The sequence below is a fragment of the Trichoderma aggressivum genome, assembly GCF_033847375.1.
Source record: "Trichoderma aggressivum f. europaeum strain CBS 100526 chromosome Unknown scaffold_009, whole genome shotgun sequence".
NCBI classification, from domain to species: Eukaryota; Fungi; Ascomycota; class Sordariomycetes; order Hypocreales; family Hypocreaceae; genus Trichoderma; species Trichoderma aggressivum.
The window spans coordinates 855,487-878,571 of NW_026946375.1; the positions used below are offsets into that span (position 1 = coordinate 855,487).

The 23,085-nt window shown below is 49.5% G+C and overlaps 8 protein-coding genes across 8 annotated transcripts; 5 read left to right on the forward strand and 3 right to left on the reverse strand.

Annotated features, from left to right (window-relative positions):
* On the reverse strand, positions 1 to 894 carry Triagg1_3382 (uncharacterized protein; the record flags this gene model as incomplete). The annotated part of the gene is made up of 1 exon (XM_062897668.1): positions 1 to 894. One exon carries the CDS (start codon positions 892 to 894, stop codon positions 1 to 3), a length of 894 nt encoding a protein of 297 aa, XP_062757906.1.
* A 2,771-nt stretch (positions 895 to 3,665) lies between these two features.
* Positions 3,666 to 4,775, forward strand: Triagg1_3383 (uncharacterized protein; the record flags this gene model as incomplete). The annotated part of the gene is made up of 5 exons (XM_062897669.1): positions 3,666 to 3,707; positions 3,796 to 4,085; positions 4,151 to 4,193; positions 4,257 to 4,521; positions 4,585 to 4,775. 5 exons carry the CDS (start codon positions 3,666 to 3,668, stop codon positions 4,773 to 4,775), a joined length of 831 nt encoding a protein of 276 aa, XP_062757907.1.
* Positions 4,776 to 6,918: 2,143 nt separating this feature from the next.
* Triagg1_3384 (uncharacterized protein) lies at positions 6,919 to 8,151 on the forward strand (the record flags this gene model as incomplete). Its single annotated transcript, XM_062897670.1, has 4 exons — positions 6,919 to 7,535; positions 7,587 to 7,755; positions 7,846 to 8,018; positions 8,094 to 8,151. 4 exons carry the CDS (start codon positions 6,919 to 6,921, stop codon positions 8,149 to 8,151), a joined length of 1,017 nt encoding a protein of 338 aa, XP_062757908.1.
* Positions 8,152 to 9,848: 1,697 nt separating this feature from the next.
* Positions 9,849 to 11,951, reverse strand: Triagg1_3385 (uncharacterized protein; the record flags this gene model as incomplete). The annotated part of the gene is made up of 6 exons (XM_062897671.1): positions 9,849 to 10,258; positions 10,323 to 10,742; positions 10,959 to 11,513; positions 11,578 to 11,697; positions 11,760 to 11,825; positions 11,900 to 11,951. 6 exons carry the CDS (start codon positions 11,949 to 11,951, stop codon positions 9,849 to 9,851), a joined length of 1,623 nt encoding a protein of 540 aa, XP_062757909.1.
* Positions 11,952 to 12,512: 561 nt separating this feature from the next.
* Positions 12,513 to 14,691, forward strand: Triagg1_3386 (uncharacterized protein; the record flags this gene model as incomplete). The annotated part of the gene is made up of 3 exons (XM_062897672.1): positions 12,513 to 13,430; positions 13,497 to 14,152; positions 14,220 to 14,691. 3 exons carry the CDS (start codon positions 12,513 to 12,515, stop codon positions 14,689 to 14,691), a joined length of 2,046 nt encoding a protein of 681 aa, XP_062757910.1.
* A 736-nt stretch (positions 14,692 to 15,427) lies between these two features.
* On the forward strand, positions 15,428 to 17,657 carry Triagg1_3387 (uncharacterized protein; the record flags this gene model as incomplete). Its single annotated transcript, XM_062897673.1, has 7 exons — positions 15,428 to 15,558; positions 15,613 to 15,739; positions 15,783 to 15,903; positions 15,957 to 16,261; positions 16,312 to 16,679; positions 16,729 to 17,081; positions 17,143 to 17,657. The coding sequence occupies 7 exons, from the start codon at positions 15,428 to 15,430 to the stop codon at positions 17,655 to 17,657; spliced, it is 1,920 nt and encodes a 639-aa protein (XP_062757911.1).
* Positions 17,658 to 18,602: 945 nt separating this feature from the next.
* On the forward strand, positions 18,603 to 20,353 carry Triagg1_3388 (uncharacterized protein; the record flags this gene model as incomplete). The annotated part of the gene is made up of 3 exons (XM_062897674.1): positions 18,603 to 18,824; positions 18,887 to 20,127; positions 20,182 to 20,353. The coding sequence occupies 3 exons, from the start codon at positions 18,603 to 18,605 to the stop codon at positions 20,351 to 20,353; spliced, it is 1,635 nt and encodes a 544-aa protein (XP_062757912.1).
* A 229-nt stretch (positions 20,354 to 20,582) lies between these two features.
* On the reverse strand, positions 20,583 to 22,992 carry Triagg1_3389 (uncharacterized protein; the record flags this gene model as incomplete). The annotated part of the gene is made up of 2 exons (XM_062897676.1): positions 20,583 to 21,464; positions 21,520 to 22,992. The coding sequence occupies 2 exons, from the start codon at positions 22,990 to 22,992 to the stop codon at positions 20,583 to 20,585; spliced, it is 2,355 nt and encodes a 784-aa protein (XP_062757913.1).
* Between the last annotated feature and the right edge of the window lie 93 nt (positions 22,993 to 23,085).

A 23,085-nucleotide genomic window follows, 5' to 3' on the forward strand; every position in this document is an offset into this window, starting at 1 on the left:
TCAAAAAAGTCCCTGAGTAGGAGGATAATTCGAGCTCACGTAATCCCGGAACTCTGTTGGCTTGCGGCCAATCAATCTCTCCAAGTCGCCCGTTGTCTCCGCGAAATTACCAGCATTCATCGCGCGAACCCAGGCGAGACGGAATTGTGGCAATTGCTCAGGCTGGCCCTCGAACCCTTTCCACTCGAGATAGTCTTCCTCGCTAATGTTCCTGGAAGACACTTTCTGACCCTTGGCCTGACCCAAGATTTCGGCAATCTCCGCAAAAGAAAACGCCTCGTTGCCACTCAGCTTATACGTCTTATTCGCATGTCCCTCCTCCGTCAGCACAGTGACATTGGCCGCCGCGAGATCATCGCGTGTCACGGGCGCAAACTTGCCTTTGCCAAAGGGAACATTGATTCCTTCTTCGAGGGCGTTGGAGCTGATGTAAAGGAAAAACGTCTCCAAAAAGGGCGGCTGCATCATGATAGTGTAGTCCATTCCACTGGCTTTCAAAGCCTGTTCAGTAAACGTATCACTCTCTGTGACGTCCCACATGGCAATGCCAGCACCCTCCTGGCGCTGCACCGAAGTGTAGACGACGTGCTTGACGCCGGCTTGCCTTGCGGCAGTGACTACATTATAGTGCTGCCGAATGCGATCCGTGAAAGCATGCGCACCAATCATCATGATCTTTTCAATGCCCTGGAATGCGGCGAGAAGCGCATCATAGTCATTGTAGTCAGCCTTGTATGTCGAAACTCCCTTGTCGGCAAAGCGCTTGAGCTTATTGGCAGGGTCTCGCGAGATGGCGGCAAGCTGCGAAGCCGGCAGTTTTTCGACAAGTAGATCAAGTGTTATACCACCGAGGTGTCCTCCCGCACCCGTGACCAGAATCTTGCCTGCAGTCATCGCTCTAAGAGATAGGGCTTGAAATAAAGGATAAGTTTCGTAAGTCAGGGTAATGTGGTGTTATCGATGTTTAATGTCAAGCAATGGCTCAGACGTTGAATGCAATACGAGAGTAGCTGTAGAAGCCCACGAGTGTGGTTTACAAAACAATGCTGAATCCCCCCTCGATATATATACTTGAATTCTTCAAAACTTTCCTCGGAACAAGTTGCCATTCTTCCAAACTAGGACTTTGGCTCACAGCTCATTCCATTCCTTGTTTAATTGTAAAGTAGGTAGCCACTATCATGACACAAGCACCAGAATCCCCACTCGCGTGGCTTAATAGCTAGAAATCCTTCGGAAATTCTTGAACCATCTTACACAACTGCCAAACGAGTGTGGAGCAAGGCCGGATTTCGGTGGTCCGCTGAAATACGATTACCGTCTTGAAGAGAGTTGACCTTCAAAAATGAGCGATTGTATCAAGATAGTGTACAGCATCACCTAAAACAAAATATGCGCCTGTCAAACCTCTACTTTTGAGAAATTGGAGCATCACTGTGATAATGAGCACAGAATACTCCGGATGTATGAAGAATATAGTGTTGCGAGCCTCAATCTGCGTTTCATCTTCAAGGCATCTTCCTATGAATGGTCGAGTTATTGAGAATCGGCAGTCGAGGCGCCCACTTGCTATTAATAGGAATACTCAGAGGATGTTTTTCTAAAATAGCAATTGCATTGTGTCTGTGTGCTCGTTTCGTGAAAGCCCCTTAACCTTGTTACGCAATCCAAATCAGTAGTCTCTGCTTGTCAAAGCATTCTTCGGCTTTTTTTTTCGTATTTCATCTTGCTGCTCAGGATGGGTTTAATATGGTCTTGATCAGCCATTGCATTTAGGCTTTGTCCGCGAATGTACGAACCTCTGCGTTTCTTTCCGCTTATAATCCGTCAAAATAGGATACATAGACGAGAACGCCCATATCATCATATCGGCTACAAGCGCCAAAGATGGCCACTATGAGCTGTTCTTACCAGAACTGGACTATGAACTAACCAGGTACTCAAGTGAAGGCAATGAATATCGTGTTCGTGCTCGTAGTCACCTGTCCCGGTTCCAATATGGTGATGACCCCAGTTCGTTTGATGGTGGGGGTACATGTGGCTTTGAGTCCTCGCATTGGTATTCAAACCATCTCTCGACATCGGATTCGTTTCCCATTTCATATCGTGGATTTACTTCCGAGAACGCATTCTAGAGCCTCGAGTGCTGTATTTCGGACGTCGAGAGATGCTGTGGGGGTGTTAGACAAAAGCGCTTTGTGAATGCGGTGACTTCACGGATTATCCCAACCTGAAAGGGCGCCTCGCAAAGTCTCCTATTCAAGGGGCAGAATCAGAGCAACGCTCACGATGGCACCGCATCATACAGGCATTTTCATGATAATTGCCTTTGAAGCATCCTATTGATTGAGACCATCGCGTTGCCATGTAACTCCTAATTCCGCCAATTCCGTATCTCCGTTTCAGGAGGCGCATCTTGGCAATTGTCTAGAGTTTGAAGCAACTTGTCAATCAGCCTCTTACAGTGTATCGAGTATCTGTCATTTACAGGGCGTCAAGCTATACACACAGATTGCAGTATATACAGCTTTACCATCATCTATTTCTCCGGAAATGTTCATCACCTCGGCATGTGGAGGCTAGTCAACTGCAGGTGGTGGGCTACGTTTAAACCAAGTCAAATTGCAAGAGCTATTCCCTGTCGTGAATATTACTATCCCGTCAAGATACGCTTGTAGCTTACAAGATGGGTGACTAAACATTAATCATCCTGACTGTACTACAGTTCTATTTTCGCAGATAGAAATTCTAGGTAAATCCGTTTCTAGTGTAATTCCGTCCAAGGCGGAATCGGCCTGCTTCAAGGCTCCGTGTCAGCCAGATATTCTTCTTTGAGATATAATTATAATGTCTAATTCCGCATTATCATCATCGGCTCGGCGTTTACAGCAGAACGCCGCACCCGCTCGCATCCACCGGTGATCTAAGAGCTAGACGTGATGATGAGTCCATATACTAGTATTAAAAATGGCACTCTTTTGTGTCAACTGAGTGTTGAATTCTGAGCTCCCGATGATTCTCAATACTAAACGCTTCCAATGCATAGTGCCTTATTAGCTGTGAGAACGTCGACCGTAGTTCTCCAATAGCTGATTGCAAGCTTCAATGTCCGCGCTGCGGTTTTCTTTGGGAGATAAAGAGTTAGCCACGTAGATTTCACCTCCAAGGCCGAATGTGATAGGGTCCAGCTTCCGTTGGCGGTGGCCAAGCGGTCCTCTAGGGCACTAATGATTCAATCATTATTCTATATTCAATTATCCTTGTCTTAGCTCGCTTCTCGCTTGATCTAAGCTCATCCACTTCCTCATCTGTTGAAGCTATAATTGAGAAGTGAAATACGACAAAATACGCCCCTTACGCTCAAATACGCTCAAATACGCTCACATCGTCTAAGTCGTTATTCCGAAGACTACCTCGAATGCAAATTTCTCTCTTATTGCGTCAGATAAGGTCCGTGTATAATTCCGATTGTGTGGAGAGAGTGTGTGTGTTACAACGAACAGTCTATGTACATGATATCTAAAATACGGTAGCTCTAGATATAAATATCTCCCTTCTGCGCACTATGCCATCATGCCACTATCAGGACCTGAAGAAGCACTATAACTGTGCAGCATCATCTGAAATTACATTCTGAAACTTCTTTGCCATCAGACTCGATCAAGATGCCTTCCTGGGCCATTGTGGGAGCAACGCGTGGAATAGGGGTAAGTACATTGTGACCGACACATGATAATCACATCTCTAATTTATATCATACTAGTTTGAATACGTGAATCAGCTGGTATGTGCTAGGAGCAAGTCACAAAAGTCATGACATATCTTTATACTTACCAAAATGACCAGTCATCTAACGCGCAGAATGAAGTCTTTGCTCTTATCAGGAGCCAGACGACTGCTGGGCCGCTCAATAAGCTAGCTGCATCTCGAAAGAATATACATGTACTTGAGACGGATATAGGCAATCCCGCAAAACTGAAGGAGACTGTAGGAGAAATTGGCAACATCGGTGGCGGCAAGCTAGATGTTCTAGTTTACAACGCATACTTCCACGGGGACTCAGCAGAGCTTAGCCCAAGCGGATTGTGAGTAATGCGCCCAATTTCATGTCGAATATGAACAAAATGGCAGCTTGCTTACTCCAATCTAGTACCGGAAGAGAAGAAGAACTTGAAAACCATTTCTTCGGACCGGTAAGTCGCAATGGTTTTGTCATATGAAAGATGAAAACGAAACTAAGAGCGACGGCTGGATAGCTCAAAGTGAACGCATTGCATCTCATCCACACCGTCAATGTCCTTCTCCCTTTGATCAAGCAGGGAACGGAGAAGAAGATTGTCTACATTTCTTCTGCTAGCGCAGATCTCGAATTAACCCGAATCAGCGAAATACCTGTTGCAGTGGGCTATGCGGTAAGCAAGGCCGCAGGATCAATAGTCACGACTAAGTATGCCGCTGAGCTAAAATCGGAGGGCATCCGGGCTCTGTCCATCTCGCCAGGCTGGGTTGAGACAGACGGAGGTACGTGAACGCGATTTTGGAGAGACGTAATGCCAGAATAGCTACTAAATAAAATATTTACAGCAAAGGATATGGTAACCGCCCCTGGAGCGTTTGAGGCGATTCTTTCTACCATGAGGAAGTATGATCCGAATATTAATGGAATGATTTCACCCAAGGAATCGGTGGAATCCATGCTTTCCGTTATCAAGGGTCTCGATGAGAGCATCAGCGGCAAATTCCTTTCTCACAAAGGCAACCTCGAATGGTTCTAGGTTGTTGAATAGTGGACAACGATTTGAGGGAAATTGCTATTTAACACCTTTAGTAGTTATCTAGTCACTTGGAGCAAGGAATTACATACTCATATAAAGATATGAAGAAGAGTCTTAATGCCGTATCATGTTGTGAAGAGTTAAGTATAATGTAAGCTTCCAAATAGAAGTTCATATCACTGCACTCCTTTGGATAGCTTAGATAGCCAGTTGCCATCACACCATCAAAAAATGCATTCAGATGACAATATAGCGATTTATCTGTTTCGCATTGCAGCTACGTAGCAACATTGCCCAATAAACTACATCAAGCATGTCCAAAGTAAGCCCCAACAGATGAAATTGTCGCCCAGCGCCCATGTTCATCTGTCCCACTAGGTATAGTAATAAGTAACGAAAGTGAGATTCCTTGCTTGATTGGCCAAGACCCAGGAATGTCAAACTTGACAGTAGTTTCCTTATCGTTCGAATAACCAAAATCAACCTTGTTCAGGATTTTTGTTTGTCCCATATAGACTTGAATGCCGTCAAATATAGTTTTCCAGCCTGTGGCGTAGGTAACCTCGACTGACTTGAGCTCCAGTCTCTTTCCATCAGTTGGGACTTGAAATCCCATTGGAACTTGTACCCAGCCTTGGGTATCGCTGGTGACCTTTGATCTTATATGAGCGCCCCATTCAGGATGTGAGATAGTCAGGGTGCTATCAGCAGGGAGCACTGCCGCATTTCCATGAGTCTTAAACGAGAATCCGGTCATGATTTGTAATTAGATATTCTCTTTGGGTATAAAATAATATGCAGCTTGAAGAATCTTTTGAGATGATCATAGTCTTATATATATTTGTTCGATGAGGTCATGGATAAATCTAGGCTTTGAATATGTCGGAAAGTTAATTCGCTTTACTTGCGTGAGTGGGCTGAGAAACTTTCAAGTTACACTTGTAACACTATCAACCCTGGGCAGCATCATAAGACATGTGACCAGGAAAATGCAACGCTGAGACAGTTCAACTAACTTTTGAACTTGAAGAGGCAAATCTAGATCCCAAAAACGTGAAGACGATTGGGCATATTAGGGGAAATAGCTCAATAACATTCCTGTGTGAAGCCATGTCAAGTGATATGACGTCGTGCTTCGCATCGACTAGATCTCCTCTTTTCTCTGCCCTTTCTAACCAGCTTATCCAATGTGAAGGAAGCATATGCGCCTCGTCTATCTCTGAGTCTCAAGCGGAGTCTTAGCTGAGTACGTCACGTATATACAAGATCGAGGGCTGATTATATCTCTAATAGCTGTTGAAGTTTAATTACCACGGCCAGCTGAATTTTCAGGCTTAACTCAATTACTGTCAAGGTTTCTGGGCTGGTGTCCTGGTCATGGGAGCCTGAGGCGTTAATTGTCAGCCATGTAAGCCACTTGCTCGAAGTGAAATCAAAGCGACTTTTAGACAGTTATTGAGTTTAATTTCAAGAACTGGTAGTATAATCTCAGAAGTGGAAGAGTATGTGAATTTGAAAAGAACCAATTTCCCATAACCATAGAAAGAGGTGATATTGCTTTCATACTGCCAGAGACTGTAATAACGTTGATAAATGCTGTTGTACGGAAGCGAGTTGTTCTTTTTAGGTATATCCTTACAACTCATTTGCTTATTAACCTACAGCTTCCAGGCCATATTGCCATTAGTGACCAATAACTCAGTTCTCGATCCCATGAGTAATCAATCAAGCCGAGGCTTCGGCGTCTTACCCACAATGAGCCATGCACGATTCACGTCAGTTGGCTCAAAGTGCACAGACCAGTGAATCTTCGACCTTCCCAAAGAGACAAGAGGATATCAAAGTCCGGTCGATGCATCCATGGGCTGATAAAACGTCAACAACAACAACAACAACAACAACAACAACAACAACAAGGAAATAGAGAGATGTTGATTTGTCTGCGCTAGTGACTCATTTCATGCAATTGCAAAGGCGAAATCGCTCTTCCACAAATGCACGTGACCCGCATCGACACGTAGCTATTCCGAAAAAGGTGCTGAAAATGGCCGATTTGAGTCATTCCCCGTGACGGTTATATTGTTGCGATCCTGGCTCTGTCTGCTTCGATCTTAACACGATAGACGAGGTCTCTAGACTCAAAATGGCCAGTCACGCGGTTTCATTCACTTCAGTGCCGGCAAAGCTGGTAGAACTATTGACTCCCGATCTGCCCTATTCTCTGCCGTTGCTGAGGCGGTTGCAGTCTACAAAGTTCAACCATGGAACCTCTCCTCATGCGCGCATCGTCTTTGTCTCCGATATCGAATTGTCTTCGGAAGAGCATGATCAGTACAAGTCCAAGGCATATACCGCGGCCTATTTGGACTTTTCTAAGCCGGAAACCCAGATGTACATCTACTCAACCCTAGAACACCCGCGCAATAGAGACGACGCCAGTAACAGACGCTTATATGAACCGCAATTGGTGGAATTGGTGAAAGAAGTCATCCGGCTGCGCAATGAATACAAGCAAGAATTGCTCTTCACCAACCCGGAGCGCATCCTGATAGGGTCCCTGCACGCGGACATTCGTTCCATCCTGGAGAAGCTCGAGGGCCGCGTCGAGTCCCGGCCATCAGGCCTGTTTGATAAATGGCTCATGAGGAGGGAAGAGCTTCCTCTCTTGGATGAAAATCTCCCTCCTGGCATGTACTGGGATAGTGCCAACCTGGATGACTGCCAGCTGGTTGTATCTCGGACTGATATCCCCCGTACCGCGTACGTGTATTAGAAAAACCCCAGTCCCGAAACCTTCTTTGGTCAGATCAGCGCCGTGCTATTGGCTGCTTGGACCGCGTTCATCTCGGGAACTAATCGGCATCACCGCAGTCAGACGCTTGTTAACCTGCCGAATCTGATGATTAAACGACAAGATAAGACGCCAATCGCGTGGGCGCTGCTGGGAACTGACGGATCCCTAATCAGCGTGCATGTGGAAGTAAGTTTCCAAAACGACAGGCATCTTGAACCCTGGAGAAGATTGCCCACGATGAGCATAGTATGGGCTAATATTGAACAAATAAACAAGGAGCCGTATAGACGACAAGGCCTGGCGAAGAAGCTAGCCGTGAAGCTGTTGCGAGAAAAAGCTACACGCTTCGGAGACGATGGCTGGCTCTGCGCCGATGTCAGTCCGTCAAACGTGAGCTCCCGGGCCATGTGTAAATCTCTCAATGGAAAGCCGGACTGGGTGACTTCTTGGTGAGAACATCTTGTCTTATTTTTAGCCTTGGCTTATATCAACGCCAAGCACTGACATGACCCTCACCCATGTAGGATCTGCCTAATCCTGTCCGAGACCGGGGAGTCCGCAAAGCCCCAGCAGGCCAATTGAACGGAATAGTAATTTGCGACAACGATGAGCGAGGTAAGCGAAGAAAATCACTGCACCGGTAGGGATTCATGGGGTTTGCCCATACGAGTACGTGTATTCGCGCGGCTTATAGACCTTCCTTGGGAGATAGACTGATAGAACAAGCATTGCATGCGATGGCGTTTTGTTGTACTCCATCTCGATTCTCCTGCTATTTTAGCTTGATTTGTTATGTAATTGTTCGAGGTGCTGGGGGTGCTCCGATGTACGAGTATACCTGGTAGTCGGCATTCAAGACTGTACTCGTATGTCGGCAATTTCCAACCATCGGCTTACTACTCCATGTTATCAAAGCTCACCGTGACAAGGAATTAAAGTCATTGAAGAAGCCGTTCCTGAATCAGAACCAACATCATCGGTCCCAGAATGGAAAACAGTTCGTCTAGGCAAGTCAGTCACATTTCACAATCCGCAAGTCATTCAGCGTCTCTTGTAATCACGCAAACCCACCAAACTAAAACACAACAAGAAAATCTCTACAGTCGTATTCCCACCTAATCGCATTCCCCATCCCCATCCCACATGTATACCCTTGCACAGCACTAAAAAGTCCGATTCTGCACACTCCGCTCCGGCCCTGGTCCTGCCCAAACCAGCCAAAGAAATCCATGGATGACCCATACTGTAACTGACTGACATGCTGTGTACAACTCTGGAAAATCAAAAGCCGGGCCATGAGCTGCTGAATCGAGCATATTCTGCATTCCAACAGGGGTTACCGTTGGAAGGAAAACGTCCTCGACACAACGACACTTCCAAAAGCAGCGTGTTGCCTTGAAATTCGTGGCCGATAACCCTCGAGTATGATGATGATGAATGTAATAGGAGGACATGAGTCACCCCAAGGTACCACCTTTTATACGATCCTTGCTTTGTCACATTTCTGTTTGCCTCTTGACATGTCCAACAGGAAATTTGCCGCTGATAGTCGCACCCCCCCTATTACACACTAACACCGGAGCAAACTCTTTTCCAACGTACTCGTATAGACAAACACACGAAGGGCATTTCCAACTCCCAAGAACTTTGTAAGCGCGCGCTCTCCCAAATCCTTCCTGTGTTATCAATCATCGGCTCCGCATGCCGAAAAAGGCACGAGCCGTTAAGCATCCGGGATGACGGGATTTAACCATAAGGTTTTCTATGAAGCAGATGCACAACATGAAGCTCAACTTCCCGATCCAGACCACCAGCTGGGGCAACGCCGCTCCTGATTCATGCTAGCGTTGCGTCGTGAGAAAAGGCGATGAACTCCTCCATTGAACTGCTAACGGGAAAAGCGGTTAGGGCCGATCGTGCCCGGCTGCTGCGTTGGGTAAGCATCAAGACAACACTGCAAGGAGGCTCAAGCATTGGAGCAAAATTCCCCCGCCGGTGGGATGCAATACCGGTCGATCAATGGGATAGCCGTCTGTCAATGCTTGGATCCACAAGGCCTAAGTGGCAGGGGTTCATGATCAAGTTGCATTCCACGAGCTAGTAGCTGGATGTATGTACGCCAAAGGCACATGAAACTGATCATGTAGGTGGGTAGTAGGCCCTTGCTTCGGTGGGCAGGTGGCCCTTCTCCGTCTTCTTCTGGAACGGCAACTTCATTCTTGTGACTATCCTTGATTATACGTGTGATCAGCTTGATGATCGACCTAGTCCTTGCACCATCATCGGATGAAGAGCCTATCCAGGTATCGCTGGCAGCTCTCGATATCCGCTCCCACGTATCCAATGTACATATCAGGACGAACCACCACGGCGTAGGATTCTCCCGCTTCGGCCCAGTCCGCAGTAAAAGTCCTTTCTTTTGACGTGACCACGCTCTCGGCGGTCGCCGATGAAGGGAGTATGCTGAACAACACGGCCGCATCTTCGTGAGCAAGAGCCTGTTCTGGATGGTTACCAATGGCCAAGATCAGATACTTGCCATATGTGACCTGAGAGTATAGCCGAATATCGCCATCACTATCTGGCGTGGACAAAACAACATCCGGGCATCTCTTGCCGGCCTTCCAGATCCCATGTTCAGATTCTTCCACGGTTGGTGATCCCATGCCGTCGTACGCAACGCCCATTCCTATTGGCCTCCATATTAGCCAACCGTTACGCGTCTTGCTTTTGCTCAACACATCACACCCAACCACGGCGGCAGGGGGGTGTCCAAGCTGCATCGGGGAGGTGGTGTGTAAACTCCATGGAATTGCTTGACGGGAAAATCCACTGACCTGTGATATACCCCGCGTTGCGTTCAATGGTACCAACATATTGCTTGGCGGTATGAACAGTATCCCGAACCAATGCCGCGGCAACGTCAATGACACCCTGCGCAGTTTGTCTGCGCTCGATGTCATAACTACGGAGAATCTTGCTTGCAGCGCCCTCCTGCAGGCGCGGACTTTTGAGCACAAGGGCCAGACGCCAAGCAAGACTGAACGCATCGGCAATGCCTGTGTTCAACCCCTGACCCCCGTTGACCGAGTGGACGTGGGCTGCATCCCCAGCCAAGAAGACCCGGCCCGCGCCATCCTTGGAGATGAAGGAAGATGCGATCCTTTCCTTGACTAAAGCCCACTGTTAGCTCCGCCGACGTTTATTTCTTCAGGCCTTTGCCACCAAGGAGTAGTTGCCCGGCTAGCAAGATCCATAACAGCTCCCCAGACCAAGCGGCGTGCCTACCTAACACGGATTGAGGGAGTTGTAAAACAAGGCAAGGCAAACGGACAAGTGGAAAATGGGCAAACAAAAGTTCAGGTAAACATTGTCAAAAGTTCACTTACCATCAAACGTGCTATACCATTCAGTCTTGACAAAGTCGGTCCGATATGGGGCCAAGTGTTTCTTGATGGACTCCTCAGCACGCTCTTGCGTCACTTCTCCTTCAAGAAGCACGTAGAATCGGCATAGTCCCCTCTCTCTCGGGATCCAGGACACTCTGGACTGGCCGTTCAACTGAAAGGTAATGATTTCTGGGCATGTGGGGAAATTCGTATCGATGAAGGTATCAAGTACCGCCCAAAGCATTTCCGGTTTGCTTCCAGTAAAGGTCGCCCCGATGGCTGCTCGTACCGTTGATTTGGCTCCATCTGATCCTAGGGCATATTTGGATCGGATTGTCCGTCCGCTCTTCGTCATTATCTCGACGAACTCGTTGCCTTCGATCAGAGATTCTACCTGTTCACCATAATGGACGAAACCATCCAAATGGGTGCTCAGGATCTTCTCCACAACGGGTTGGCCAATCATGAGGAAATTCTTATGAAGGGTGTGCTCAAGGCTCACCCACCACTGGTTCTGACGAGAAATAAAGTCTCCTTCGCCGAATGTCGAGCTCGCTACGAAAATCAGTAAGCAAGGGTCTTCATTCAATGTAATCAAAGAGTCGAAATGTCCACTTACTGTTGCATTTTAAACCCTGTGGCAGCAGCTCATCTAGAATACCAACAACTGTCAAGTACTGCTGCGTTCGCGCGTTCAACGCATCTGCACGCCCGAGGTCCAGACTTTGAGGTTTGGCATCTGCCAATGGCCAAAATTAGTCCGTATACAATCTTTTGAGAGGCATATGCAAATGTTCCTACCCAATACACTGACGGAAACACCGAGGCGATGTAAAAGCAGCCCGGTAAGCAGCCCAGTAGGGCCTCCTATCATGAAGGTTTCTCATCAGCACTTCAATATCGACCAGTGATATTGCCAGTCATGTATTCTGCAAGCATACCACCAACAATAGCCACATCAACGACCTCGACTTCGCTGTTTGAACTGCCCATATTGGTAAAGATTTGGCGAAATTTTCTCGGTATCTGTTTGGGGGAGTCCGTACGAGAAGAGGGACAGAGAGAAAGACAGAATAGTAGTGATGGAATGTAATCCGAAAGTTTGAGAATAGTCATGGGATTCTGTTGCCTATAATCACATAGCAATCGCCGTGATACTCAAGCCTCGGCGGCAGACAACCCACGTCAACAGGGGTTGAGATACGAGGCTACCAACGACTCCACCAAGATTCCACATTTGCCATCTAATGAAAAAGCTTGATGCATGTCAACGCTCTTGGATGAAACCACAGAGGTGTCCAAGTTCTAGGTGAACTGCATGGCAGGATGTCGCACGCCCCCTCGGGGATCCAAACCGTATAGAGAAGGTGGCATAGCATCGACGGCTATCACTGGCAGTTGGTGGGCCGCGAAGCTCAAGAGTATCTGCCAAGTATATCCAAATGAAGAGCTTTCATCTGATAAAAGGATCCAGATTCTCCAGACGAGTTTTTAGAATTGTCAAGAATTGGCTCGCCACATCTATTGTTTTCTCAACCTCCAAGTGAAGCCACCATGCCTTCTGCTGTGGAACTTGAATCGTTAGCCGTCGAGGTCCCTGAGACCCAGGCCAAGTTCAAGTCGACCTCTTCCACCCCTCCTCTTCCTGTTACTGTCCCTTCAGTTTCTCTCACCACTGGCGTGGATGCAGCCGCTCTTCACACAGCGTCCAAGATTCTTCACATCATAGACCGGTATCGTCTGAAACGGTCCGCAGATACCGCTGCCAAAGCTGATGAGGGAGCCCTGAAGTTTCTTGCCCTCATTTACACTCATGTCAAGGCCGGCGATGTCGTACCCATGTGCCTGCCCGCCTTTCCCTTCAAGTCACCAAACTCAAAGTCCAAAGTGTTGGGCAAGCTGCCTGACCGAGCAGAGGAGCTAGCTCTAGCACATCTCAATGGCCTTTGTCTAGCCATCCAAGACATCTACCCTCCAGGGGCAAACCTCACCATCATCTCAGATGGCTTGGTATACAATGGTACGCTACATCAAAAGCTCTCTCTCTCTCTCTCTTTTATCAAGAAAGATGCTAAACCAAAGCACTCAGATCTGCTTGGCGTCCCAGACAAAGATGTGTGGAACTATGGCGAAACACTGAGAGCTCTGGCCTCAGCCAAGGGGTACAAACACATTTCCTTCTCGCGTCTTCGAGATCTTGTAACGATTCAGTTGCCCGAGCAGCTTGACGAAATGACATATGTTGCAAACGCATCAAACTTCCGACGAGCACTGCTCAATACCTTCAGCCGACCCGACTGGGAGTGGAAGACCGTCAGCCAGAGCGAAGATGTCTGCTTGACGTATAGAGGATATATCAAGTTCTTGGAGACGGATCTTGAGACGGTGTATCCCATCGGAGATGAGCGCAGCAAGACCAAGTATAAGCGAGGCATCGAATACATTGCCAAGCAGATGATGGCCCGTGGCGATGTAAGTTCTAAGCCTCTCTCCTGAAGACCATCTCCGTGTCCATCACCGCTGACTTTGAGGGTTTAGGCATTCGCGAGCGCAGTTCGACAAAAGTACAAAGACTCGGTTCGACTGTCAATACATCCATCCACCGGGGCAACCAAACTGTCCATCGGCTTATTGCCCACAGACTCCACGTACACCACACCTTGGCATTGCGCAGTCGCATATAGAATAGACGGCACCACGACTACCGGCATGCGGTCTGATTTCGAGAATGATGATTCGTATGAGCTCGTCTACGAAAACGGCAGGCCCAGCTACTACCGCGAGAAATCACATCTATTTTCGTGGGGCGCCGAGAAGGGCGGCGTTGTCTTTGAGCCGCTGTACCCGTCTGGATTTCTCGTCAAGCCCGCAAGGGGTCCATACAGCATGACAATGGACGACGTGGACGCCAAAAAGGTTCGCTCATTATCAGAGATCAACTCTCCCGTAATCCTTCGAGGTTTCATTAAGAAGCCCAACAAGGACCAGTTCGCCAAGAAATCAGAAGAGTTTGGCAAACCAACGGCATGGAAGTTTGGCCTCATCTTGGAAGTCAAGGATCATGGAACGAATAGCCGGGGCCTGAATAACGTGCTCTCCCGCGAGTGGATGCCCTGGCACTATGACGGTTTGTTCAAAACCGTGATGCAAGTGGATGAGAATGGCGAGGAGACTCTGATTTCAACGCCACCTCGGTGAGTAGCTTGTCTGCCTCTAGGCGTGGAAGGTGGTGGCCGTACTAATTCTGTTTTCCCCCTTCAGGTTTCAAATCTTTGTTGGAGCTACTTCGAGCCCCCGTGATACAGGATTCACCCTCTTTGCATCGTCTACGCTTTTCCTCAAGTATCTCCCAGACTGGCTGAGGCTCGGGGCCCTGTCGGAGATGACTTGGACGGTTTCAACAGCCTCGTTTGGCGCAACAGTTCTCAAAGGTCTTCCAATGATTGTGTCCCACCCAACGACAGGAAAGCCGTGTCTCAGGTATCACGAGCCGTGGCCTCAGTCTAAGACCCAGTTCGAGCCCACAAACGTCACCATTGACGGGCTAAAAGCTGCCGACAGTGCGGCAATCTGCGAGGCCATCGATTCGGTCTTGCACGATAGAAGGGTGGCCTACTATCACGTTTGGGACAAGGGAGACATTGTAGTAAGCGACAATGTCCTGATGATGCACACGCGGAGTGACTTTAATTCTGGAAGTGATCGGGAGCTCTGGCGGATCCATTTCGACTAAGTGAAGATGTTTGGCGCATCGGAGTTTTTTTTCCCACAGGCAGGTAGTTTGTCTGTATTGCATTGGTGTCAGCACTTTGATTTCAGGTTAATTTACCATTCATAGCAAGTCTCAATACAATTGCATTACCAGCACTGTTCCAAATATGTAAACCTAGACGTGACTAGCAGTGTGTCCTTTCCAAAGGGCGTGTTGGATGGCGTGAATATGGCAATGGATACGCCGTAGATGTACCGAGGTTGATGTGTAGCTTCATAGACGAAGGACTGGTGTCAAGATGTCGTTGTTAATAGGTAGTCGTGATATAAGTTGTAAGAGATTGCCAGAGACGTTGGAAGATTGGATGGAGTAGAGAAAAGGGAAGCGGGTTGTGGTGTTGATACTTAACTGACACTGTACTCTCTGCCCTAAGCCTGGGAACCATTTAGCGGCCATCTCAGGTGCACAGGGCTGAGTGTTTGTACGAATGCGCACTAACTCTACAGTGCGGAATGACGCTGGTGCCTAAAGTTTGCCCAGTTTGCAGCGGCCTTTAGCGAGCACCTACAGTACATCCACCCAAGGGTCCAGTCGCAACATCAACTTCCACTAAAATTCACAGACGATGCAAATCACTTTGCCATTACCAGCTCCAACGCTCTGTTGATTCCCATGTGATTGCCATGTCGACCTTCAATGGCCTCGTCTCCGAGTTTCCAGACATAAGAAGTTCGGCTCCTTCATTCCGGTGCCAAAGATGCTCTGTGCTAATTGGTTGACAGTCGACTTCTTCAGACACCACGTTGATGCATCACCACCGTTGGCGTGCTTCCTCAGCCATGTCCACAGCGATCACCTCTCCGGGCTCGAGACTCTCCGATCTCCCTTGTAAGCCTGCATGGAAAACATCATGCTGGGGCTGGCTACTCACTAACTTGCTAGTGTCTACTGCTCTGCAGCAACCCGGGAGATCTTACTGCGGCTGGAGCGATACCCCTGTCGCATAAACTACGCCAGGGGCATTCTGGAGGCACGGCAGCAGACTTACAGGCATCTAAGTAAGGTTATTGTGCGTAAGGCTGCTACCGATACAAGGATGTGAACACTCGCAGCTGATTCTCGAGCAGAAGCCGCTTCCACTGGAATCTCCAACCACAATCGAACTCCAGCCTGGAAACTGCATTCAAGTGACGCTGTTTGATGCGAACCACTGCCCTGGCTCTGTCATGTTCTGTAAGTGGTGAATTCGTCTTCGATGGCACCGTCCTTTGCTAACAACGATTCAGTGATTGAGGGTCGTGGTAAAGCGATACTGTATACTGGGGATCTGAGATGCGAGCCGTGGTTCGTCAATTCCATCACGAGAAGCCCAGTTCTCATCGAGTATACTTGCGGCATCAAGACTATAGACACCATATATCTCGACACGTCCTTCGTGAACGACATTCAGTTTCAGACGAAAGCCGAGGGAATCGCACAGTTACTACACAAGGTCACCAGATATCCAAAAGATACAGTCTTTTACATTCAAGCCTGGACTTATGGCTACGAAGACGTTTGGATTGCGCTGTCCAAAGTTCTCAACTCTCCCGTAAGTCAGTTCATCAGAATCACGTTGTCATCCGCTAACAGCTAATAAAGATTCACGTCGACGACTACAAACTCCGTATTTACAATTCCTTAAACACGTCATCATCAGAGACACGGCCTAGCTCGGATGCTCAACCAACTCCAACCGCTGCTGCCTTGACCGGCTTCATGTGTGGAAATACGCCCCAGTCCGGCTGCCTTACCTCGGACCACAATGTCCGCCTTCATAGCTGCGAGAGCGGCAACATGTGTCCGATTGCGAAAGGATCTTCAGTGGTCCGAATCCAGCCCGTTGTCGCATCATTTCCTGATGGCGGCGTTATTCAAGAAGCTGGAATAGGAGGGGGTGGCGAAGACTTGGAGCGCGAGCCGGAGCTTGGGGTCCTCAACCAGAACGATCTCGAAATCCTCTTCAGAATGTACGCACAAGATATGCCCTGAATGGATATTTGAACTAATTATTTGCAGAATAGATGCGTTGAAGAATACGACAGAAGAAGCGCGAGGTGAATGTGCTCGTGCTCTGACAAACGCCCTTACCAGTGGACGCGATTTACAGCTCAAAATGAGTCTTTCATCTACTGAAGACGCTCATTCGACCGACCTACAAAGAGCCATGCTTTCTATCATCAAAAGTCAGTTGATGGCAATCCCCACTCGTAGCCAGGTCGAACAGCAGAGCGAAACAACTCTCCCAAACGTTATCCGATTTCCATATTCACGGCATTCGTCCTATGCCGAACTTTGCGATCTGATGAGTGCATTCAAGCCAAGGGATATTTGGCCTTGCACATTCCATCTCGAGACTTGGCAGAATAATGGTAGGTCATTCAAACGAGCTCATATATGCATGCTTCTTAAAAGCTAACGTATTGCCGATAGCCATGTCCATCGAGTCGCTCTTTGGTAAATATTGCAGTGGCAACATGTTCGCACACGACATGAGAATCAACAATGTTGTGAAAGAAATGAAAAAGCATGTTCGCGAAGAGCCAGAGTCTCAGGGGTTAGAGAGCTGTGGTTCGAATCCGGCTTCACCTATGGCTCAAATGCGGCCGAATCCCTCCCATGTCGGCGGACTCAGAGACACCGTTACCGTCACTGAGCATGATGGCCCAGTGCAGAAAGAATACCATGGACCACGAGATTTGATGAGAAAAGGAGCATCTACACAAAAGTCATTTGAAGTCTTGGCTTCTGGAGATGACGATGTTACGGGTGAAAACGAGTCGCAGGAAACCAATACATCCTTGACTTCAGCGCTTTCCGTACGACATTCTTCGGTGAGATGTGATGCATACGATCGGATGCTCCAAAATTATCATGGCAATGGCTGGAGTTCAATCGAGCTTATATCCGTCGGCTGCAACCACAGCATTGAAGAAAAAGAACTCTAGTCAAGTGTGGAAACACAACTAAGTCCCTGTACATTGCAGTATCATGACCAACCATCCAACAGATCAAGACTCAGGCACAATCTCGCTCCCACATGCCAATTCCCGTTTCGGTTTGCTTCTTTGTCCCGTTGTTCCGATCCTGCACCCCTCAGTGCTTATCAAGTGCAGCAGCAACCATTTCGGAGCCACCAATGGGAAACCTCCAAACTCTGCAACATTCACGTCGCCCTTTGTTCCCGTAGCCAATGGCAGCGTCCATAAAACGAGGACATGTTCGATATGAATCCTTCCGACGCTAAGTGGATTCGGGGTTTCAGACCCCCCGGGCAGACAGCCGCAACACATCTAATAGCTCCAAAGAAAAGGAGCTGTCGCAACCCTCTTTCGAGGCAAAATTGGTCAACCATGAGACGCAGCGCCAAACGATGAATCTTGTCTCATCGGAATTACAACTTTCGAATTCTCCGTCAGCATCGGGAACACGGGAACCGTAAAGTCACCGTCAGACGAGTTTCGACTCGTCATTCCTAAGCCTCCAACAAAGATGCAACACCACCCGGTAAGACAACGCTAAGAGCAACCGGTTGGACGCCATTAGCCCGACATCATCGGCTGGAGTAGCTCCGGTGAGCTATCAGCAATCTCCCCGCTGCCGTGGTGATGTAATTCTCGTTCCTGGTGGCTATTTTTATAGCTCGGTTTCGCATAAGCATCGCCTCCGCCTACTGCGACGCAATGTCTTCCGCTCAAGATGATTTCATTCCCCCCTCTCATAATTCTTTCCGTGCGTCTGTTCATCTGATCTCTTGTTTCAAAACATAACTTCTTTCTGATCTGACCAGATCGCTCTGAAACGACGGGTGGTCATATGTGAGGGATGACTCACCCGCGAGAGTAGCACGAAAGCAAATAGCAACCGTCTCAGTCTCGACGCTCACACTCAGCATGGCGATTCCCGAGTTGCTGGGGTCTGTGACCTCGAGCCAGCTTTGGAGCTTTGGCGCTCTTTTTCTGATCTTGTCCTTCGTTGTCGACTTCGCGAGTCACCCGCAGTATCCAAGCCAGATTCCTGTCATGGGTAAGGGCCATGGAATGCTCAACGCTTTACTTGACAGCTTCCGTTACCTCACAAACTATCACCGTTGGGTCAGCGATGGCTACGTCAAAGTGAGCAGCAGCATCTTTGCAAACAAAGTACTACTCAAAGTGGTTAACCAGAGCGTTCACAGTTTGGCAAAAAAGGCCTACCCTTCGTCGTGCGATCTCCGTTATCTCGCCCTTCAGAGGTCGTCATCCCTCGCAACCAGATTGGCTGGATGATGGATCAGCCCGACCACATCCTCTCGACCTATGATGCCCACAATGCCGTCCTGTATTCCGAATACAACTTTCTCGGCCGCCGCTTGGCCTATGACCCATTTCCTAATCGCGTAATGCACAAGTATATAGCCCGGCATCTATCCACCGTTATCCCCAACGTCGACGACGAGATTCAACACGCAATAGACACAACTCTAGGAAACGACGCAGAAAACTGGAAGTCGTTCAAGCTGTGGAACCTCTGGCTTGACATCGTACCGCACGTCACCAACAGATTGCTCATCGGGCCCGAAGTCTGCCGCAACAAGCAGTTCATCGATGGAATGGTCAGCTTTACAAACGACGTTGTCCGCAACGGCTTCCTGCTCCAAGTCATCCCAAAGGTCCTCCATCCCATCTTTGGCCGCATCTTTGGCATGTTCAACTATCTCCACTGGCGCTCGGCCAACGCTCCGGCCCAGCCCATCATTGAGAAGCGTCTCAATGCCATGCTGAAGAACGCCGCGGGCGATCCCGAGTACAAGGACTTTACGCCTCCCGAAGACTTCATCACCTGGTTAATCCGACAGGCACTCGCAGACGGAAAGACATTCGAGCTAGACCCCATTGTTATTTCTAAACGACTTCTTCCCATTGAATTTGCCGCAATCCACACCACAGTGTTGACAGGCCAGCTATGGATGCAAGATCTGCTCACCTCGGATCCCGAAACCGGCATCCTAGACATCCTCCGAGCGGAAATCAACGCCAACAAACCCGAATCCGGCCCCTGGACAAAGGCTGCCATCTCGAACCTCGTCCGTCTCGACTCTTCCATCCGCGAGTCCCAGCGAGTCAGCAACTTCGCCGTCACAATGATTGAACGCAAGGTCGTCGCCGACAACGGCCTGTACAACCCAGAGCTAGGCTGGACTCTTCCAAAGGGCAGTTTCGTCACCGTCAACCTCGAAGGGACGCACCACGATCAGGACCTCTACAAAGACCCCCACTCGTACAATCCTCTCCGCTATTCCCAGGTCAGAGAAGCTTGGGACGCAAAATCAGACGAAGAGAAGAAGAGCGAGCCTGAAGAGGGCACGAGAATACGGGGTCTTGGAATGGTGACTACGAGTCCCCAGCACTTGGCATTTGGCCATGGCAGACACGCTTGGTGAGTGTTTTTTTGAAGATGGAATTGTCGGCGGCGTGCTAACGTATGGAGTAGCCCCGGGCGATTCTTCGTCGCGCATGAATTGAAGCTCATCATGATCCATCTCCTCCTCAACTACGACATTAAGCTAGTTGGCAAGATGCCTGAGAAGCAATGGATAGGCGGCACCATCATTCCGCATCTGAAAGCAGAGATTCAGATCCGGCGAAAGAAAGTGTCGGCGTGAGGCAATGATGAAGAAAAAGAAAGGAATATTCGATGAGGCGTTTTTGTAGCATTCAGTTGTATTGTGTGTATACCAAAGGAAGGTTGGTAGGATCATTTCACCCAGTATCTCAGAGCAGGCAGTATCAAAGAAAGCAAGAGTCGGCATTCACTAACAGAAGTTGATCCTCTCTCGCTAGATCTAACAATGATGCATCATGAGCAGTTATGCCTTGATATAAAAAACAAATCTATATATTCAGCCCCATAAGCCCATCTCCCCCCAAAAACAGCCCCCCGACAGACCCCTTCTCCCTCTCCCTCAACAACGCACCAACATCAACTCTCCCTCCCGTGATGTACTTCTCGCTCACCCCAAGATTCACCCTCCTGCTCAGCTCCTCACGCAACTGCGCCCTCAACGCTCCCATCTCCGCTTTACTCAGCTGCCGAGCCTCCTTCTCCTTCTTCTTCCGCCCTCCTCCCCTGCCACCCCAGTTCCCGGGCGCCGTACCATCGAACTCTTCCGAATCGTAATCCACACCAAGTTCCTCGGCGGCATTCCGCAACCACGCGTCTTCGCTATGGCCCTTTTCCTTTGCCAACACGGCATCGGCAATGCGCTTGGCAAGATCAACGCGAGACTTGAGGCGAGCGGCGATTTTCCTGTCAATGGCGAGCGTCTCGATGAAATGCTCACGCTTGACGCCGCCGCCGCCGCCCTCTCGTTCGGAATGGACTTTGCTCGCCAGACGACGAGTCGGCAAGACTTCCTCTGGGGAACACAGGATAACACTGATACCAGAACGATCGCCACGAGCAGTTCGACCCGATCGATGGATATAAGTGTCCGCCTGGCGAGGCACGTGGTAGTGCAAAACTTGGTCGACTTCTTTGATATCGAGACCTCGAGCGGCCACATCTGTCGCGACGAGGATGGAGTTGCTGGCAGCGGCGAAGCGCTCAATGGATCGCAGACGCGCTTTTTGAATCATTTGAGAGTGCAAGGGGAGCGCTGAGAGGCCGAGGTTCTGGAGGAGAGGCGTGAGACGGCGAACGGCGGAGATGGAGTTTGTAAAGACGAGAGTGCGACGGCCGGGGTTGAGGACAAGAACGGTGTACAAGTAGAGATCCTGGTTTATGAAATATTAGCAACAGTGGCTCAAAGAAGCGTGAAAAGCGTCTTACCTTTTCCATGGCACCGCATTCAATCAAGCCCTCCTTCAGGCCATCAGCCATCTGCGACACCGGGTTGACATCGATAAACTTGGGCTCGCCCCGGAACTTGAGACTCTTCATCAGATACTCCATCTTTTCCTCATCGCTCCCCGTCTTGGAGCCCTTGCCTCTGCCCGCCAATTTAGACTGCAGATTCTTATCAAAAGTAGCCGAGAAAACAAGCGTCTGTCGGGGAGGAAGTTCATCGTCATCCTCGTCATCGGCCTCCGGGTCTCGTCGATCCAACGCACCAATGATATCTTCCGCCTCCTTGAACTGTCCCGCCTTGAATAGTCTATCCGCCTCGTCGACAACCAGGAATTTGATCTTGGTAAAGGATTCCTGCAGACTCATGTCGCCGTCCAGGACCTCCCAAAGACGACCCGGTGTCGCAATGACAATGTCAGCCTTCTCCAGCTGTCTCTGCTGCTTCTGAATGCTCAAACCACCCGTAACCGTGCAGACGTACGGCGCAGTCGGCAACCCATCGCACAGCGCCTTGATGTGGTCCGAGATCTGCTTCGCCAACTCTCTCGTCGGGCTGAGAACAACCGCCGTCGGGCCCTCCCGCTTGACATTCGTCTTGTCCACGTACAGCTCCAGCCACTTCTCCACAATCGGGATGCCAAACGCCAGCGTCTTTCCCGATCCCGTCTGCGCCTTTCCAATCACGTCGTCGCCCGCCAGGATCTCGGGAATCGTCTTCTGCTGGATCAGCGTCGGCTTCGCGAATCCCAGCCTCGCAATCGCAGACACGGTGCGCGTCGACAGGTTCAGCTCCACCCAGGCACCCATGTCTGCTTCTTCTTCGGCGGCGTCGTCCACGGCCATGAGGGCGTCGAAGGAGTTGCCCTGCTGCTTGCTGCCTTGCTGCTGCTTGTTGCCTTGCTGCTGCTTGTGTGAAGCGGGCTTTTGTAGCTCTTTCGCGGCCGCCGCCAGCTTCCCGCCTGCTTCCTTCTTCTGCTCCCCGGCCCTGTCCTTTCTTGCAGCCTTCTTTTGGCTCCCCTTGCCCTCCACGCCACCTTGAGAATCGCCAGCTTGGCCGGGATCGACATCCTCGCCTTCCACAGCGCCGTCGCCAGGCCCTTGAGCAGGTTCACCGACGGCATCTTGGATCTCTGCCGCCCCCTGTCGTGGTGTTGAATCGGAAGAGTCGGCGTTCTGCTGCTGCTGCTGCTGCTGCTCCGCCACTAAAAACTGCACAGTCCCACCATTTCTTACCACATCAACTCCCTCAATCACCTCGAGCCCGCCGAATTCCTCTCCCACCGATTGCCAGGCCAGAGAAGTAGCCTCGACCAGGCGCCGCGCAGGCTTTGCCTTGGCCTTGCCGGCAACTTTGGGGTTTGTTTTCGCAGCAGCGCCCTTGGCCGAATTCTTGGAGCGCTTCGCAGCCGGTGCGGCGACGGACGGAAGCTTTCGTTTCTTGGACGGCGGCACCATCGGGGAATTGATTCGGGTGAAGTGATGGACGGCTTTGTGGAATCCCAATGTCACTCAGAGGTGGAAGTTGTCGCAAGATTCTCTTATCGCAGT